We start from the raw sequence: 18860 nt of genomic DNA, 5'->3' as shown, positions 1-18860 counted from the left end.
TTTAACTTTATAGGACAAGAATACATCCCAGTAAACAAAACTGGAATGACTTGAAATAATTTGAAAGCTCTTGACCTAACTAGTCATATCTTCCCAAACTATTTTTGGTTAACTTCATAAATGTCTCTACATGCGGCATGATCAGAGATACTGAAGAGAGATTTCACCAGGATAATTACATGGAGAAAAGGAGATGTCCTCAAAGGACCTCTAGTTTCTACTTTCCCCTTCCTGATCCTGACGGGTTGAATTGGATGCAGACCACAGCACTTCTGGAGGCGGTGTGCTAGCAAGTTCTTAGTTGTCATCTGCGCAAGACAAAAAAAGGGGTTTTTGTAGTTTGCTTGGGATGAACCATTTTCACTGATCTTGACTTAAAGCATTTTCCTTAAGGAGCCATTCTTCAGTCTCCTGGCTCTACTTGACAGTGAATTTTAAGCAGTGGCAGCATGGCTGGTCTCTTTGCTGTTCCCTAGCTTTGGAAGTTAGGGTAGGAGAGCATGGTAGCTAAACCTGCACATGCTAAGCAGAATAACCATTTTACTTAAACAGTGATGAGGTTGGAAACAAAATGCAAGCGTCTGCCATGTCTCCATCTTTTTTTTATTAGTAGAGAAATGTTTGAAAAGTCTGTCCTTCTAGTAGCTATAACTTTCCCTATATTGTATCATTTTCCTTGTTTGTAATGTGCATTAATGTCTTGTCTGTTGGTCACTTAGTGTAGCGTGGCTTGACTAAAGGAGCTACCCCTAGGGTCAAGGAAGATGACTTGTGGGACGTGCATAAGGTTTCTTTGGCTTTTTAGTCCCTGGAATAGCATATTGCGGTAAGGTCATGAAGAGAGGGATGGAGTCGTCTTAAACTCGTACCCCTGTGCCCTGTACGGTGGACTATTGCTCTAATTACGTTGATCATGGGAAGGGAAAGCTGTGACTAAGCTAACCTATGCGTTGCTTGAAGAAAAAAGTTGTTCTAGCATTCCTGCACTTTGTTTTATATCTCTGCACACAAGTTGATACTGTATTGCTGCGAATGAGCCCATGCACACATCAGTGTTTCATTCATGCCAAAGGGAATTCTGAGTTGGACTCAAACAGAATAGTTGTTTGTGCGTTCACCCTGTCCCTCCTCCACATGTCCTCGTTCCCTTCTGCTGCTTCATCCTTCGTTGCAGAGCACTTGCTGCTATTGTGAAGAACAGCCGACCAAAACTACTTACAGAAGGGAATGATTTCCTGCCAAATTTGTGTAAGAAAACATGTGGGCAGCTTAAAACTATTTCTGTTTCAAAACCAACTGTGTTATGCAGTTCAGGCCACTTGCTGTGTTTTATGCTCAGTAGTCACAGTGAATGATAGAATAAATTTGCGTGTCCTTTTGGTGACTGTGGACCTGAGGCCTGAAATGCACGTGTGGGAGTATGTGCAAGAGTGATCAGAATTGAGAATCTGAGAGGGTTTTTTTTTTTAACAGGAACAATGAGGAAGCAATACGCAGCTTAGGTGAAAAAGACTTGTAGTGCTGCTGAGCATCACTTGTTTATTGAGGGCAGTGAAAATATTGTTAATCTAAAATTTTTATCTTTGTTTTTTCACTATATTTTTTTCCCAAGGCTTTTATCCCCTGGTGTTGTCTTCAGGAGAAAAAAGGTTCTGGAGGGAGTGTAGGTTATATGTAGTGGGCAAAACAGGCAGACTGGAGTGGGAGGCAAACAGCTTTTCTTTCTTGCTGTGCTGGGAGAGATGGATGTGTGCCATTGGCAAATCTTTTCCTCTAAAGCAGATCTTCATTTTTCTAAGAGCAAGCAGAGAGACAGTCTGCCGCCGTGGAGGGGACAGACAGGGAGGGGTTGGGCGTGTGTTGTGCGACAATATTTTTTTGTAGTGCACTACAAGGTTTCTTCAAGCCCTGATGGTATTTTGGACTCTTTTGATTTGTACCCTTTCCAACATTGTGGCAGAGAAGGGAGGGAGAGAGCTGGTAGGTGCAGCGGGGTGCGCGCCTCACCTGAGGCTGAGAAGGTCTCTGCCACGCTTTGTTTCCTATGCTTCATCAACCCGCTGTGCTACTACCACAAAATGCAATTTTGCTGCCCCGGGGTTGGTATATCATCCTTTAAACGGCAAATTTCAAGTTGGTGGTTGTTACTGCAGCTTTACGCTAACTTCCACATCGGCTTCTATTAAAAAGAGAAAATGGGATGCTTTGTGTGGAAACCTAACTCTTTCATTCTCAGTACGTTTCACTTAGAAACGTAGTTTTTGGTATGCATCTTCATTGCTGTGCAAGTGATTTGGTAAAAAGTCTCTGATGGTTATATACCACGATATCAGTATAACTGCCACAAGCTTCTCTTACGCCTTATAACAGCTGATGTAATGGAAGCATGCAGTTCGTGATCTGTGTTCAGATAAGCCCTAAGCACTTCAAGCAACGTGTTAAAGTAAATAACGAGTTGTTGCAACACAGTACCACTAGTGCAGGTTTGTGAAAAGCGTATCTGAAAAAGCCGCCTGCTCCTGTAAACGCCGAGTGCATAGAGCCATTTTGTGCCTCTTCTGGACAGGTGGTCTTGCTGTACTGCTTCTGGTTCTCCTTCTTGAAGGGAAGTTGATTTCAGGCAGGACACTATCGAAATACTGGTCTTGCACTATGATTTCTCCAGGAAACAGTTCATGTAGGTGCCTGACGCTGATTCTTGATCCTGACCAGGAAAAAAAAAGAGGGAGGAAAAAAAAAGCTCTGAGAGTTTTTAAAGCTTTGAGATGCCGCAGCTGGGTGACCCCCCCCAGCTGTTCTGACTGAGGAAAACTCTCCTGGTAGTTTTTAGACATGAGAGGGAGTTCAAGGTGCCACTACGGAAGTAAAATTGGAGTCGTTAGTGTAGCAGGGAAATCGGTTTTCCTTACTTTTGCTGGTAACCGAACAGCTTTGTGGTTGGGAAGGGGAAGTCTTAAGCATCAGGTTTGTGTGCACCCCAGATTCAAATTGACTAGTAGAGTTTTGAAGTAAATTGGTGTGATGCACAGAGCCTTTTAAGCGTCTGTTGGATTCGCAAAGGTAGATCATGCTTTCACGGAACCGCAGCGTTACGGGTTTCTTTACCCGCGACAAGAGTGCGTGGTATTCGCCGTGGCTGCGGAGCCGAGGACAGCTGGTCCTGCCGGGTGGGCAGCGGTGGGCGCTGGTGGTGGGTTTCTGCAAACGCTGTCGGGAGGGCCTCATTCCAAGAAAACACAGAGCTATTACCTTTGAAGTTTTGGGGAAGGGGAGGAGTTTCCTAGAGATGGGAGACGTGGTGTTGGAGTCAATAAAGCAGTGCATTAGGCATCAGGAGATCTGAGGTTTAGTCCTGAGGGTGACAGTAACTTATTGTGACGTAATACAAGCTGTTTAATCCTCTATTTATTGTTCCGGTTATTTCTCTTGTCCTGTGATCTGATCAATCTATGTATCTCAGTATCTGTGTTTGGGGATGAAAACACGTGGACAAACATGGATCACTTGCCTTCTGATACTATTTCAGTAAAACACTGCTGACTTAATAGCTTGTCTGCATGTCAAAAGTTTCAGGGAATGGAGGTCTTCCTGCGTGTGTATATTGCGGCCAGCGCAGTAGAGAGGTCTGTCTTCTGTTTGGAGGTTTTGTGGTATAAATGAGCATGTGAGCTGCTCTCTGTTTTGGGGTTGAGTTTGGCTTTAAGATCAGAGGTGGGAAACACACAGAAATAAGTCATTTGAAAACAGTTAGGGAACAGGAGTAAACTCCTGGCGGGAATTGTAGCTGGTTTACCACCACTGTAGTCACTTGAAGATGCAGGGAGGAATGAAGCCAAGCTGACTAGGCTGATGGTTGAAAGTTGTGCTGACTGAGAAATGCTTTCTGGCAGATTTAACATAGCAAATCTGAAGCATCTCTGTGTGAAGACGGGGGAAGTCGGTGTTTTCCTTCTTCTTAACCTTACAAATGGAGCATGCTCTGTCAGTGAAAACTGACCATGTAGCAGTGTTAGCGGAGACTTTCTTTTTGGAAATGTACTTTGAACGGACATATGATTCTGGTGTTTTATATCATACGTGTTGAGGGATGGGAAGATGGTCTTGCCTATGACTGACATGAATAGCTCTAAGTACCTGTCCTCTTTTTCCTCTGAATCTGCACAGTTTGCTAAGTTCGGCAGCTTCCTTGGCGTGGACTACAGAGAAGCTGCTTTGGGTCATCTGAGGCCCGGCCTCATTGCAAGAAATAAGCGTGTGTTCAAATCTGAGAGAACTGTTCTTGTATTAACAGACTTCAACTACGCTGTTAGAAAATCTGAGTGAAGGCAAGGCCCCATAGCACTGTTTCTGCAGAAAGCTTTATTGCTACTAGCTTTGTCTACATAGAAGTTATGATGTCGTGTTTCCATTGTTCAGCTGTGCTGATCTACAATCCTTAGAATAACAACTTGTTTCGGCTGGAAATGGATGGGTGTGCGCAGTTCTGAACTGAAACTTCAACCAAGTGCATCGGGCCAGTGAAATGGAAGAGGTGAAAAATATTCCGGAAAAAGCGCTTGTGAGAAGTTGGGCCACCTTTAGTCGTGCTAAGCTGCTCTAAACTCCCTTCTCAAAGGATTAGTTAAGGGTCTTGATCTGTTACAACAAAGCCTGAGAGTGACGGAGGAATGGCTGCTTATTGAGCTGTGAAAGGAAAACTCAAGGTGCTTCTCCTTGAAGGCTCTGCAGGCAACAAACATGCAGACAAGCCCCCCTGAAGTTAACCAGTGATAAAGATAGAAAATTATCATTGGGATTTCAAGCTTGGCTCTTGTAGAGGTAGCAGAATTGAAACAATGCATTTGTGCTTTTAACAGCTCGGGATTTTTTTTTTAAGTTTTCACTTTTGCCTTAGGTGTCATTTAAAAAGAAGGTGCTTCAAGGTTCTGAGTCGGTTGGCGTGGATCTGTCAGTGTAGCAAGGCGCTTCATTGCAGGCTTGGAAATGTCTGTATTGAGAATGCATCCATTAAATCAATCCTTGGAGTATATAGTCAAGGCAAAAGTTGGGTCCAGTGGAAAAGGAATGTGACCAACTGTTAGAGAAGGATTTTCTTTCTTGTGAGCTCACCTTCCTTAAACGAGGCTTAAGAGAATAATTAGTCCTTTGAAAGTAGGGCAGTGAGGAATAGGATGTAACAGTGCACAGCAGGACTGCTTAGTCCTTTTTCAGTAGTGCACACATTGTTCAGAGATAGTAGCGTTTCTGTGAATCGAGGTGCTCTTCAGGTCGAGGTCCAAAATGTTTTGTTAAGAGCAGAGTCGTGCTTGAGGTACTTATCAGTTTTTACATATTGAATGATAAAACGGAGAAGACTCTGATACAGCTGCGTTGTTCTGTACTCCTTATGTTCTCTGTATTCCTTAGTCCTTGCTACTAGATCCATCGAAGCTGGCCATATCACGATGAGGGGTCAGTCTGAGTCTGTGGTGATGGTCCTCAGGATGTGCATTAAGTGCAAGCTTATCCAGAAAGGTTTAGAGTCCTTGGACTGTCCTTCAGTGGGAGGAGAGGTGGGAAAACTCTGAAATGCCATTTATATAGGTGAGAAGGCTTGTCTTAAAGAGCCTGTGATGCAGTCTGGGTGGAGAATTGGCTGGGTGGTCAGAGGCAGCATAACCCCTCTAGGCTTTTTACAACTGTAATGACTAGGCTGTGGTTTGTGTGGCCGTCTAAGTAACTTGCTAAGTAGCTTAAGTGATGCTTACCTCAGATACTTGAGAGAGAGTCTTAGGGGGGCTCCAGTTGTTGTTCAGGTGTGACATCGGGGGACATTGGGGGATTTTGGCGACGCGGGGAGAGAGTGATTCTGGGAAGCTCAGGTGCATCATCTCTTGTCTTCATGGTTGTTATGTGCTCCCTGTTCTGTGTCTTTCTGATAGATAAACTTTTATCATTTGGGAAGATGTGAAGGTTACTTGCTAAGGGCAGGAAAAGTTGCCTGCGTAGGATCAGGCTGTCCATTTAGTATCCTTCAGTTGTCAGGGTTATTTTGCAGAGAGCGGTTTCCATTTTGGTTTTGCGATAGTATGGGAACAACCTTTGTTATAGGTGTGAACTATTTGTCAGCGGCTCTGATGCAGGTCATGACATCTCAGGGTTGATGCAGAGACCGCAGCAGTCTGAGTTATTCATACGCTGTCAAAGCTTTGCTTTTATGGTCAGTTCTTTCCAAGCTCACTCCAAAAGAGATGGTTTCTATCAAAAGTTCACACTGACCTTTTCCGTGGGGCTTGGGAGAGTGAAGGCGCATACCTGTGTTCAAGTGACTGGACTGGAAATCTGTCAGCTTTTTCGTTGTTCATATAAAAGTATTGTGTGAAGGTGAGCTTTCAGAAGCATGATGGCAGGCAGTTTTAGAGTAAGTTTTGTGATGATTTTTTTCTTGGGTGATTTTTATATCCTGTTATTCATGTCAGAGACTAAAACTTGTATATCTCCCCCCCCCGCCCCCGGCCATAAATGTGAAATTGGGGCAGGGAGCTTAATAAGATCATGAGTTGAGATGTTGTTATTTTTACGTTGGCACGAAATGTTTCTCGCATGAACAATTGCAGCTGAATACCGGTTAATGCATAAATTTGCTTAATGTGAAAGTATGCCAAGTGTTTAGAATGAATATTTGAAATGGGAAAAGAATATTAAACTGAAGGTCTTTTTTCCTTGTCTAGTTTCACAACCTTCTTATAGCTATAGTTTTCAGTCTGGCTGTTTCTTTTCATACTGTTGTTCGTAAGGCTGGGGCTACAGACTACGGAGGAGAGGAGGGAATTTTCATGTGAATACATCAGCACCTGTCTCGTCATCAGAAACACACTGCAGTAATAATGCAGGTGTCCCTGCAGCAGAAACTCTGTTGGTGCCAGTCATGAGGATGGTGTTATGCCACTTCAGCAGCACGGACTGTTATTCTTCTCACCGTTCTCCCTCCCTCCCCCTGCTTTTAATTTTTTTTAGCAGCAGCGAGAGAAATGGTGTGTACAGTTGATAGAATAAAATGAAAGAAGACACTGTTGCGATGTTCCAGCTGCCGGACTTCAGATTTCTGCTGAACAAGGCATTTAGGTTTGGGGAGGGTCATGGCGTGTTCGGAAGACAACAGATCTGATTATGTATCCCAGATAACTGGAAGCAGTCCTCACGGTACAGGGAAGAAATGCTGCTGTAAGACTTTGTCTGCAGTGACAGTACTGCTGTAGTAGCTGGGTAGGGCAAGGGAGAATCACACAGCTTGTTCCTGCTTCAAAATAGATTTGAAGAAAAAAGACAAAAACTGCAAGGCTGAAATTGAGTAGGCAAAATAGACTGCTTCACTTGGCTTCGGTGTATGCTCTCCTTTTCAATAACCGGGAAGCTGATCTTAATCTAAAGAAAATGGTGTCTTGTGTAAATATCCAGTAAACCATCACTTCTACTTCAGAGCTATGTCATATAAATTAGGTGGTCGTGATGTTCTGTTTCGTCCCCACAAAAATGGCAAGCAATACCAGAGGCTTGTCTTCAGTAAAGTTTTGAATGGAATTTTTAATATAATACATTATTAATGCTGTGAAGATCTGCATCTTAAAATGGCTTGAAACCTGTGTTAACTAAGTGGTAATTTCACCTGCCTTAGGTGAAAAGGCAGAACCGTACGCTTTGCCTTAATATTTAGTTTGATAAAGTCAAAATCTATTTTATTTGTATTTGTTATCTATTTATCTGTTTTATTTCAAGACATGTGTAAGTTGATTACTTAGTCTTGATGTTTCAGATCAGAGTATTTTCAGTCAGCTGACTTTCAACGAAGATGGGGTAATGTATTTTGAAAGTGTAAGAGGTGATATTCTGAGGGCTAAAAGGTAGCAGGGTAAGGGAGAGCAGGCATGAAGTTCTTGATTTAGTATGGGACGTGTTGAGGGGCTGAAAAAATTTCCTATCCTTTCTTACACTGAGCTGACCTGTGACTAAGATGAACAAAAAACGCAGTGCGTGTACATTTGTATGGGCATTAGGAAGTTCCTTTGGGATAGCGAGTGTTTTGTCTTTCTATGACTCCAAATGATTTCTTGACACTTAAAATTGCAAGCTGCATATAAAGACTTCGATAGCCCATTAAGGTTAAAAACACAATGGTATTGTGCATCGTAATTTGCAGAGGTTTAGGGTTGCCTATTTGTATGTTACGTTTTGGATGCCTAAGTGAAAAATTAGTGCTTGAAATACTTGGCCCGGTTTGCCACGTTCGAAATACATTGTCGCTTTGTTTTGGTTCACTCTTGCCTCAGGAATCCTTGATGCGCACTGTAGCTGGGAAAGTGAAGAATCTGAAGCTTCCTTGCTCTTCAAGCTAGTAACTTGTCGGTGGAGTGGGACTTAAGTTTATTAACTGACCTGGTAATGGTTGTCGTTTCGGTCTCGAGGTGCCTTTGCAATACCTGACAGACTTAAAAATCCTTGTTAAATTTCATACTGTCTTTTTGCTGTTCTCCAGAAATTTTGGAGCTGGGAAAAATCAACTCTTACAGCGCTCACAAATTGCCAGTAGGTCCTTCAGTACCTCAGTAAGAAATAATAGAAAAGGACTGTTGGTTAAGGTCTATTTGAGGTGCTGAAGTTTGCTACATGGCAATAGCCGCCAGCTGTTCCTTGTGCGCTGGGTTCATCGGAAAGGCTTTGTACTAAGTCTTGATTCTCGTAGGATCCATTTGGCACCCTCTGGGTATCAAACACCAAAGGCCCAAGCGCCAAGGTAAAAATGTAGCAAATTCTAAAATTGTCATTGGTGCCTAATGTGAGGCAAAAGTTGTGGGAGTCATCTGACAAAAGCTGAGCACAAATCTGCTGTTGGATTGCAAGCCTAGAAAATAGGGGCCAGCCCCAAGAATAAGAAAAAAACCTGCAGAGAAAGTATTTTTTAAGAAAGGTGTTTTCTGGGCCTTTTAAAATACTTGTCTGGGCTAGTGTGGTTCATCCAAATCAGGCTTCAGATGCTGTTGCTTATGGAGCTTAAAAACACTGAAGCTTAAAAACATTTCATCCTATTATGTAAATGAGTACGACTTGCTATTTCACAGCCTTCGAGATCTGTTTTTTACAATCCAACTGCTAGACACTTAAATGGGATTTCACTGTTTACTTGATACTTTAAGAACTGTTTACTACTATTTTTGAGCATGTCTTCATGTAAGGCTTCAAGATACAGAAGTTACTATATTGTCTGATTTTTTTATTATAAACAATGGCTAAAACACAGCTAGGAACCTGCATTGCTTCCAGAAAGATGTTGCTGGATGTTTGGCCAAGGGTGCTATTCAGGTTCTTATGAGCAAGTGTTTGGGCTGGGTTAATGACCCTGTGCCTAGATGTACCATACAATTAAGCAACTGTTTGCTGCCCTCCGTCTCTGTGCATCAGCTTTCAGATGGCACACGTTAGGGTAATACGATGTTAATTTTCATAATTTATATGGAATGCAGGGTATTGAATGTGTTAATTTCTGACTAAATGCTGGGAAGCCGTAACACATTAATACTGTGTGCGTGCAGGATGGCCTTAAAGAGAAGGACTGGGAAGTGGAATCAGCAAAATGTACTCTTGGGCTCTTGAAATCAGGAGGGGAACCTGAGATAAGAAAGAAAAAAGGACTTTTTACAGCCTTTTTTTAATGCCTCTGGACTGTGCTTATAGTACAGCTGTGATTGAGGAAAAACTGGTAAACAAATGCTAGAGATGTTCTGTAGATTAATGACCACAGCGATTCATGGCAGCTCTGTACTGATCAGATGGATAAATAATGGGCTTTTGTCATTCTGCAGTAAGGGCTTTAGTAGGTGGTCGGTGCTGGAAGCTAACTGTTTTCTGCCATTGTTAATAAATGAAATTTTAAATAGTTGCTTTTATTGTTCTCTACTATTGATAAAGTTGAGCTTATCATAAGGCTCTCTGTAACGCTTTGTGGGCGACTGTATTGATGTAAAGTGTAAATATTACAAAGGGTTAGATATGCATGAAAAGAGGGAGTTCAGACACTAAAGCAAGTGACATTGTAAAGGTACGAAAGTCATTGGCCTAACAAAAAGGCTTAGCTTTGCTCTTGGGTTCTTTCATTGCGCGGCATCAAACAAGATGAAAACTTCTTATGAGTGAAGTTGTGCAGAATCATGGTGGTCAGACGTGTAGGCTTGTTTTTTATGTTTTAGTGCGTATAAAGAGTTTTCATACTACATGGCCAATATGTGGCAGGTACTTCTGCTGAGAGTGAGATTAGAGTTGCTGTCATTTTAAGCTTGTAATGTTAATTTAGGTATTGTATACCAATTTTGGTAGTAAAATCATTTCACTAGCTTGATACCTTAGTTGATTATGAGTTTCCAGAGGAGTTGTTTGCTGAGTACTGGATTTCCATCTCCTAAGTATAGAAGATGCGAAGAGACAGTTGTTTGTAGGCGGAATCTATCTTCCGTCCTCCCTCCCTTCCCGGCTTGACATAAAATTAGGAAGACCCTAATCTGTGTTTAGCCATATAAGTAGAAAAAATGAAATCAATAGGTGACTGACTCCTCTTCAAATCCTTAACGTACGGGGTTTTTTTGCGTTTGTGGGTGGTGTGGTGGGTTTTTTTGGTTTTGTTAGTGTGTGGGGTTTTTTTGTGAGGGAAACTATGGGAGGAAGTTTATTGTCTGACCTTAGTTTACATCCGTGTGAGACCATGTTGGAGGCATATGTAATAGCTTGTATGACACTGGTATGGGGATATGGGGGTATGTTTACATCAGTGTGTCGGGGGTGGGATCTACGCTGACCGCAGTTTTATATGCGTATGGCTTGAGGGTGAGAGATTGATGAAGTTTGAGTTAGTGTCAGGAACTGAATTATGTCTTTAGTTGACCTGGCATTACACAGTGGTAAGAGCTGTGCTAGTTAGAGCAAAGTAACTCAGGTATGCTTTTTTTTCTGCTCTAACCTGGCATTTATTGAACTGTATGTTCATTATCTGGTATTTGGCAGTCAAAACATAAAAATACTGACATCTTGTAGGGCTGTCTTCAGGGTGTATAGGCATGAGTCCTGGTGGATCAGCTTTTACCTGATTGAGATGTCTGTATGTCCATGTACCAGATGGCAAAACAGTGCTAAAAATGCAGCTACTGTTCTTTATAAGAGAAAAGATACAGCCCCGCCCATAGATCAGTTCTTGTAAAAAGGTACAACTTCTGATTTCGGTCTCGTGAAGAGGAAATCCCTTCATGTTACGTTTCCCACTTGATAGGGGCAACAAAAGGAGCAAACAGATCACCCCGCGGTTGGAGAAGGAAAGAACAGGTGGGGTTTTGAGTCCGCACTTCGGAAAACAGAGAAAACAAAATGCGTAGGTCAGTGCACACAACAGGGTGCCTTGTGGGAGCCTGGGAACGTGCACGGAGAAGAGGACAGAAGAGGTCACTGAGGGAGAGGACGAGTGCGCGGAACCCAATTTGATGTTGTTGCAAAGCTTTGCTAAGTAGGGAAGAACTGGTCTTGCTAATACGAGGTGATAAAAGCACGTAAGGTTGAAAATGGAAGTTTAGTCTAGAATTACAATACTCGGAAAATTTAGAATTACTTTTTTGCCTAGAAAAATAGGACTTGGAACATATGCTAAGGTACTTGTAGCATGAAATTTCCTTGAGGTCTGGATTTACATAACTGCTAACGCCACGCTTTTCTAAGCCATTTTTAAATTTCTCTTTACAGTTGTATTCAGTGCATCAAAACTGTAGGCTGTTAGGTTTGAGAGAAGTCAGGACTTGGTAATTTTGTTCTCCTAGCGTATTTTTTGATTGAAGAAGCATCTAGAAGTGATAGACTAGGAGTGATTACGGGGGAAGTAAACTTGAGCAAGTACAGAACATGAGACTTTTATTGCAGGATGAGAGAGGAGGAGAAATCTTGTAAAAAGCCTTCTGTTGGGGACCGTCTGAACAATTGGATTATGTTAGAGTATTGTTTGATCGGAGAAATACTGACTGAGAACCCAGATTAAATATTCTGATATGTAAGGTGGAGCACTTGTGTACTATTCTACACGTTTTTTTAGTTAAGGGAAATAAAATACATCTGAAGACCATTAAAGGAAATGTCTGTTTACTTGGCCTGGTAAATGGAAATGCTTTGTCTTTAGTTTGTAGCTTCTGTAGAGAAGGCAGTATTTTCTGGGAAACAAAAGTGGAATTTTCACTTCTACCAAAATAAAGTTTCATTCACCGCTGTTAGACACTGTGTCTTTTATCACTATCACCCTGCATGGTATCCTGTGTCATGTTGAACTGGCTGAAAAGACAAGAGTGTAGATCTAAGGAAACCCTTAACCTAAAAAGCAACTGTGAGAATACGGAAGAGTGTAACTGGAGGCTGGATGAAAAGTTCTGCAAGCGCAGGTTGAAGATGTATCTCTTGTACCTTAGAAAAGAAAAACCAGCTATATTTAATGTCATAAAATAGTCTAAGTTTGTTATTTAGTAAATCAATTTCTTGAGAGGTTGCTCTGAAATGGTATAAATGACAGTACGTAATATAAACCTTTACACAACTTTATTGCAAGAGAAGTTTTCTCCTGATAACTTGTGGTCGTCTTGGTGCTGTATTGTTTGTAGGTGGATTGTCTTTTTCTCCCCGTTCTCTTTGTGTTATAGTTAGTTTTTTTAATCATACCACACTCATACTCTTAGCTGGAAGGAAAATAGGAAGATTTTTCCATTTGAAACTTGAACTGTGTAAAAGACTGAATGTGAGGGGGGAGGATGCGAGTAGGGGAGAGACATTTTCCTATTTTGACTTTTTTCTTAGCAAATATTTCATAGTGTTAGGAAGAACCGCCACCAGCTGTTAAATATCTCGCTCAGATGAGATTTTTTTTTCTTCCGGTTAGTCTAAGTAGTAGGGATTTTGCACGAGTTGGATGAGCCAAGAATCCTTCCGACTGCTTAGTAGTTTGTCTTTCTAGTGGTGAAATCTGTCGCTTGGCTCTTGAACAGCAGAGTAGTTCCTTTCTCTTGCTGCTTGCTGCAGCGGGCTCGGTCCTCTGGAAGAAGACAAATGACAAGACCTTAGATGAACCAAAACCAGCCTAAAAACGGCGTTGTGCATGCACGGAGCAGAGCTGGCAGCGACCAGCAAAGGACCCTGGAGAGGCAGGAGCGAACTGTTCCTTAGGGCTGGGGAGGAAACTAGGAGTTGGCTTCACCAGTTTGCCAAACTGGAAAGCTGCAGCCTGTGTGAGTATCACTTGGAAAAAGTGGTGCTGAGGAGCAACACGCAATGCTGCAGGATTGTCCTGTCGTCGGCACTTGTTGACATCACAGCCACTTTCATCCTAAGTTGGAAGTCATCCTCTTCAGCTTGCTGTGTTCCCAGGTTTGAAGGAGGGGGGCAAAGGAGGCTTCAAAGGAGTGGAAGGAGGCTTCAAAGCTGCCCTTGAGATGTCTACTTGTGTATTGCCAAAAGCTGTCTGACGGGAGATTTTTTTCTCAATGGTATCATTGAAGTGATAAATGGAAGTAATTTTGAAAGCAGTTTTCAGCCTACCTTCCTCAAGAAACAAGGTGTTTAGATTCAAGCTGTGTGCTAGTATCATATCCTGGTAAGCTTTGAGCTCGAGGCGGACGGCAGAAGGGCAGGTTGTTGTCTGAGCTCTTCACTTGTGACAAGAGAATAGATGGGAGGATGGAGGGAGACCTTTCAGGAGTCCTGAGATGAATTGGTCACTCTTCTGGTTTATCTGCCCACTTAGATTCTTAGGGCGTTCATCTGCAGGAATCTGAACTTGTGATGCTCATGAGACTGCTTTTAAACTTTGGAGAAACATATGAATCTGAAGAATAAAATTAATTCTATTTCTAACTTGATGAACTGTATTCCATGTGGAAATAGATTACTGCTGTACTACAGACAATAGTTGCTTTTATCCAAAGACGTTTGAAGTTTTTAATTACGTGGCACATGTGGTGTACTTGTCTGGCAGACTGGCATTTAGATTGATTTTGATTTTGGGTTGGGATTTTTTTTTTTTAATAATTTCTTGGATTTTTGAAGATGTGGATTTTTGAGGCTGTTGAGCTTTGTAAGGTTGTTGAAACTTGGTCTTTATAATCTATTAAATGGATGGATGGCTACTTCATAGGCTTAGGGGTTCATGGAACTCTTGGAGGAGCGTCTGATACAAACTGCTTGAGCCAGTCCTCCTTTAACAAGCAGTAAAGCACAAACGGATACTAGGGGCTTTTCTCTCTAAGATCCTAATCTCTTCCTTAATTTCTGTGTGTTTCACAACCAAAACAAACGGAGAGTGCAGGAAAGTAGGATTTTTATAACAACTTAGGCGACTCAGCATCTGTTTCCTGAAAAAGGCAGATATAATAGGTTGCTTATTCTGTAGGTCATGTTTTAAATCAAAGTTTTCTGGAGAAAGATTCTGTGAAACCCTTATGTTGCGTTTGAGTTGATTATACCTGGAACATGTTGCTGGTCCTTTTACTTTTTTTAAATATTAGATTAGAAGACACCAGACTTAAAAGAAGTGAGGTAGCTGAGAGAATTTTTCTGCAAGTCAGAAGAAAACGGTCGACACAGCAATAGTGATGACTTAGTGTTACTGGCGTTGCGTGCTAGTAGAGTTTAATGCCATTTGAGGGTAGGTTACTTCTTTGAAAGATGACTGGGTTGTGTGAAATAGAACAATTCTGTCTTTGTTATATGTAACTTTCATGCTTTGGGGAGGGGAAGAAACCCCAGACCAACAGCTTGCATAGAAACTCCTGGCAGCTACTACCTTTAGGCCTTCTGGGGTGATGTTTATTCTTTCACTTTTCCCTCCCTGTGTTAAGTTGGACTTGAAAACTGTGGAGGGCAGTGTGGAGATGGTGAAGTCAAACTTGTCTAGTATATCATGTGGCCTCTAGTGACAGAGCAAATGGATAAGATGATAAATACTTGCATTGTATGTGATTTTGGAAAATCTCATTGCTTCCATTGGTGAAATAATACCCTTTTGAGTCAACTGAGAGTAGTTTGGCTAACAAAGTACTTAAAAAGCAAATGCTTAAGTGGTAACTGCAACTGTTGCTTTTTGTGTTTCAAGTGTGTTTTGGTCAGTTATATCTTTCTTAAACCAGATCTGTTATTTTTCAGGTGGAATCGTTTATCTTGGATCAGGATGACCTCGAAAACCCTATGTTGGAAACAGCTTCTAAATTGCTTTTGTCAAGTACTGCCGATGGTGCTGACCTGAGAACAGTAGATCCAGAAACCCAGGCAAGATTAGAAGCTTTACTTGAAGCTGCAGGTAAGTATTCGTGTCCCATACAGGTTTAACCCTGAAGCCCTTACACGAGACCATACTATAACTGCTTGCATAAGTCTAATCCATATGAGCATGATACAAATGCGGAATGTAAGGCGGTGTGAACTTGGCAAGGTTGTGCAAGTCACTGAAGAGAAAGAAGTTCATTAAAGCATTTCAAATTCTGGAAAATAAGCTTCACGTGAAGGCTGTGCTTCTAATCAGATTCCTCCAATGTTGGATTCCTAAAAGTCTGAGTAAAAATTGACACCTGACCTTATGTCAAAAACTCAGTTGCTCAGTGAAGCTTTGTTGTGTAACAATGACTGTACAAAAAGCTTTGCCCGTTGCTTCTACTAAGTGGATGTCAATAGCTGAAAAACAATGCCTTCTGTGGATTGGAGGGTTTCATTCATGCCCATCACATCTGAAGTGTAGCTTTTAAATTAGTGTCGTAAACAGTTAATCCCTTCGTTTTGGAAGCTGTTGTTCATTATGCTTGGAATGTTTCAGCCGACAGATGTCACGGACTCAATTTCAACTTCTCTGTTTTCTTTTTTTCTGGCATGCGTACCAATTTGTTGAAATTGGAATGAAAGGAATAGGTAAGCTGTCTACAGCTGACGGTAAAGCATTTGCAGATCCCGAGGTGCTTCGCAGACTGACTTCTTCGGTCAGCTGCGCGTTGGATGAAGCTGCCGCTGCGCTGACCCGGATGAGAGCAGAAAGCACAGCAAATGCAGGGCAGACGGACAAGTAAGCCAAATTTTACACTGGATTTTTTCAGTAGTTCGCTACTTTTCAAAGCCGTTTTTCTTGTTGTATCACATCTGATGACACGATGGTGAAACTCTTACTCAGGTGGAATTAGTACCACGTTATCACCTGCGGTTCTCCTGTTAAATATTCTTGTACTGTCATGTCTTGCAACGGGGAGTGAAGCAATTACTGTTGCTTAGAATTCAAAAATCACACTCCAAGTAAAACTTGACCAACTATAGAAACAAAATTTCGAAGCTCTTAAAATAGTATGGGCTTTAGAACTGTACCAAAAAATAGCAAATCCTGAAACGGGTCATTCGGTGATAGCATGGAACTAGCTTTGAGACAAAAAAAAGACCCACTTTGTTGTTTTAGAGAACTTCAGAGTGCCTTTTTAATTGAGGAAGGAAAACAGTCTTGAGGGACTGAAGCCTTCGTGGCCCTCGGCAGCTTTCTCACATCGGGTAGGACCTTGGACAGAGCCTTGGCCAGAGAGTCGCTGCTTGTTAACTGGACTTTCTGGTTTTGTGACTGGTTTTTTTTTGTTTTAGTGGGATGTTTATGAGGGAAAGGATAAGAAGGTTCTCTTCTAGGCTGTCATTAAGCTTCAATAGAACAGAAAGGGAGCGTTAGTAGGAACAAGCGCGTGCTCCCGTGTTAGTTGGCAGTTTGTTCCTTGTATACCGAGATACTCCAAAGAAAGGTTTCTTGGTGTGTTGATCAGGACATACGAAGAAGAGCAAAATAGTTGGGGGTCACGTCTGCTTCTATTCTGTGTGCGTCCCTCCCTGCCTCCAGCTACCTCTTTTCTTGTGAACAGTGGCTGTTGCCAAGGTTGTTACCGGGACAGAGGATGTGGGAAGTAAAAATAAATGTAGGAAATAAAGTGAACAGACATATTTGTGAAAAAATTCTCTGCATATTAAGTTTGTGTTTGGCGACACAAACTAAATAGGAGTCCTGGGTGCAATGTACAGGTATAAGTTAGTCCTTGCTACACAAATAGCCGCTTTCACATCTTGAGTATTTTAAGAATTGCTCACGTTCGCGTTGAGTTGTATGGCTTGTAAAAATTTTCTGTCAACTACCTAATTTTTCCGTTCCCTTTTGAGTTAGTTCTCTGTTGATGGGACCTGCTAAATGGAGAAGAGTAGAAAGGGCAGTGGGTCGGGTGAGGCCAGTAGTCTTGGATTTATTATTACTGATCCAATTACTTGGAGCAGAATTGAGAAATACGTCAGACTTGAAGTTTTATTCTCACAAAGCAATAACTGTTTTGGAATGAAGGCAATGTAGACAGAAGACAGAATCGGGAGGGGCTGAAAATGTGCTTTCAGTAGATCCTTTTTTGACTGAAGCAGAATTGGAATGGTAGAAGTGAAGAATTCATGGAGTGACACCAGAACCACAAGTACGCTGACTTGGGGCTTACCAAACCAGGAGAATTTTACACTTGCGTGCTTGCTTGAGTTAGGGCCACAACTGAATCATCGGATAGCGTTCCAGAACTCTGGGATTTTCAGCACAGGACAGAGGGGAAGTGATTAATTTTGTTACAGGAGAAGGTGGTTTGTTTTAGTTGAACTAACAGTTACAGTGCTGAAATAAAGCGTTGTTAAGATGGACAGGCGATTTCTGTGTCCTCTCTGGTCCTGAGGCAAAAGAGAATGTGAATGCAACTCTGAGAAGTGGTTGCTGATTGGGAAAGGAATACTCCTGGTGTTGTACTTACTGTGATTTAATCAGTTCTCCTTTTCTTTGAACCTTACTTCAGAAAATGAGTGGGACAAAACCTGTGTTTTCCAACTGGAACTACAAAGCAGGAATGGGTTGAGACTGTATATTATGTCATAATTAGTAATATAAACCAACAGTGATTTGTTTGCAGTGCTATGGGATTAGCCTCTCAAAAGGAAAACTTATTACTGATTTCTCAGATGGTTAAAGGATTACCAAAAGAGATTTGTACTTCTGTAGGACATGACATGGTGCTGCACGTGTAGTGCTGAGACAGGAAGTCGGGTCCGTGGTCATGTCTTCTCTCAACAGTTGTACTTCAGTTTCTGCTTCAGTTGTACGTAATGCGAATTCGGTAGCCTAAATGGTCATCCTGCAGATGTTGCTCTTGCAAGCTTCTGTTAAAAATTAGTAACAGGCGTGGTTGAAGTATGCACGGTACTCAACTTTGGGAAGAGTTATGTGGAAAACCTGAAGTGTAAAAACGGCACCTCTTTAATTAGCAGTTGGCACTTCTTTAGTTGGTGTTTCCTTTTTGTTGACTGCATCCTCGTGGCGCGTTGGATTTTTACTCTGCACGTAGAGCAAGCATTTCAAGCATAATCCATTTTCACTTTTAAATGCTTTCTATCTTACTAGCCGCAGCTTGGCAGAGGCTTGTTCAGAAGGAGATGTAAATGCTGTGCGGAAGTTGCTAATTGAAGGACGAAGTGTGAACGAGCACACAGAAGAAGGGGAAAGCCTCCTTTGTTTAGCCTGCTCAGCAGGATATTATGAGCTTGCGCAGGTTGGTTTCCTAGCTGTTTTTAGTATGTGTGTATTGTACAAAAATAAGTGTTGAATTAATGTGTTCCAGTCTTACGCACCTGGAAGGCGGTGTTAAGGTAGCGGAAAATGTCAGTTAACTGGCAAACGAAGACTTAGGCGTAAACGGAACGTTGCGAATGCATTCGTTGTGCTTACTTCTCTAAGTGTTTCTAACACAAAGCTGTGTGTTGGTGAAGGTGGGGGCTTTGTGTAGCGT

At 41.9% G+C, this 18860-nt stretch overlaps 1 protein-coding gene across 3 annotated transcripts in view; it reads left to right on the top strand.

Moving 5' to 3' along the window:
• Positions 1-18860, top strand: part of ANKRD17 (ankyrin repeat domain 17) — a 94271-nt gene that overhangs the window by 28453 nt on the left and 46958 nt on the right. For all 3 annotated transcript variants that reach the window (XM_075150412.1, XM_075150411.1, XM_075150413.1), the window contains exons 2-4: positions 15187-15340; positions 15937-16093; positions 18476-18623. In XM_075150412.1, the coding sequence (XP_075006513.1) occupies positions 15187-15340; positions 15937-16093; positions 18476-18623 (459 nt within the window). The remainder of the gene's footprint in view (positions 1-15186; positions 15341-15936; positions 16094-18475; positions 18624-18860) is intronic.

The sequence above is a fragment of the Calonectris borealis genome, chromosome 4 (assembly GCF_964195595.1).
Source record: "Calonectris borealis chromosome 4, bCalBor7.hap1.2, whole genome shotgun sequence".
In the NCBI taxonomy this organism is placed as follows: Eukaryota; Metazoa; Chordata; class Aves; order Procellariiformes; family Procellariidae; genus Calonectris; species Calonectris borealis.
This window is presented reverse-complemented; position numbering and strand designations above follow the sequence as displayed.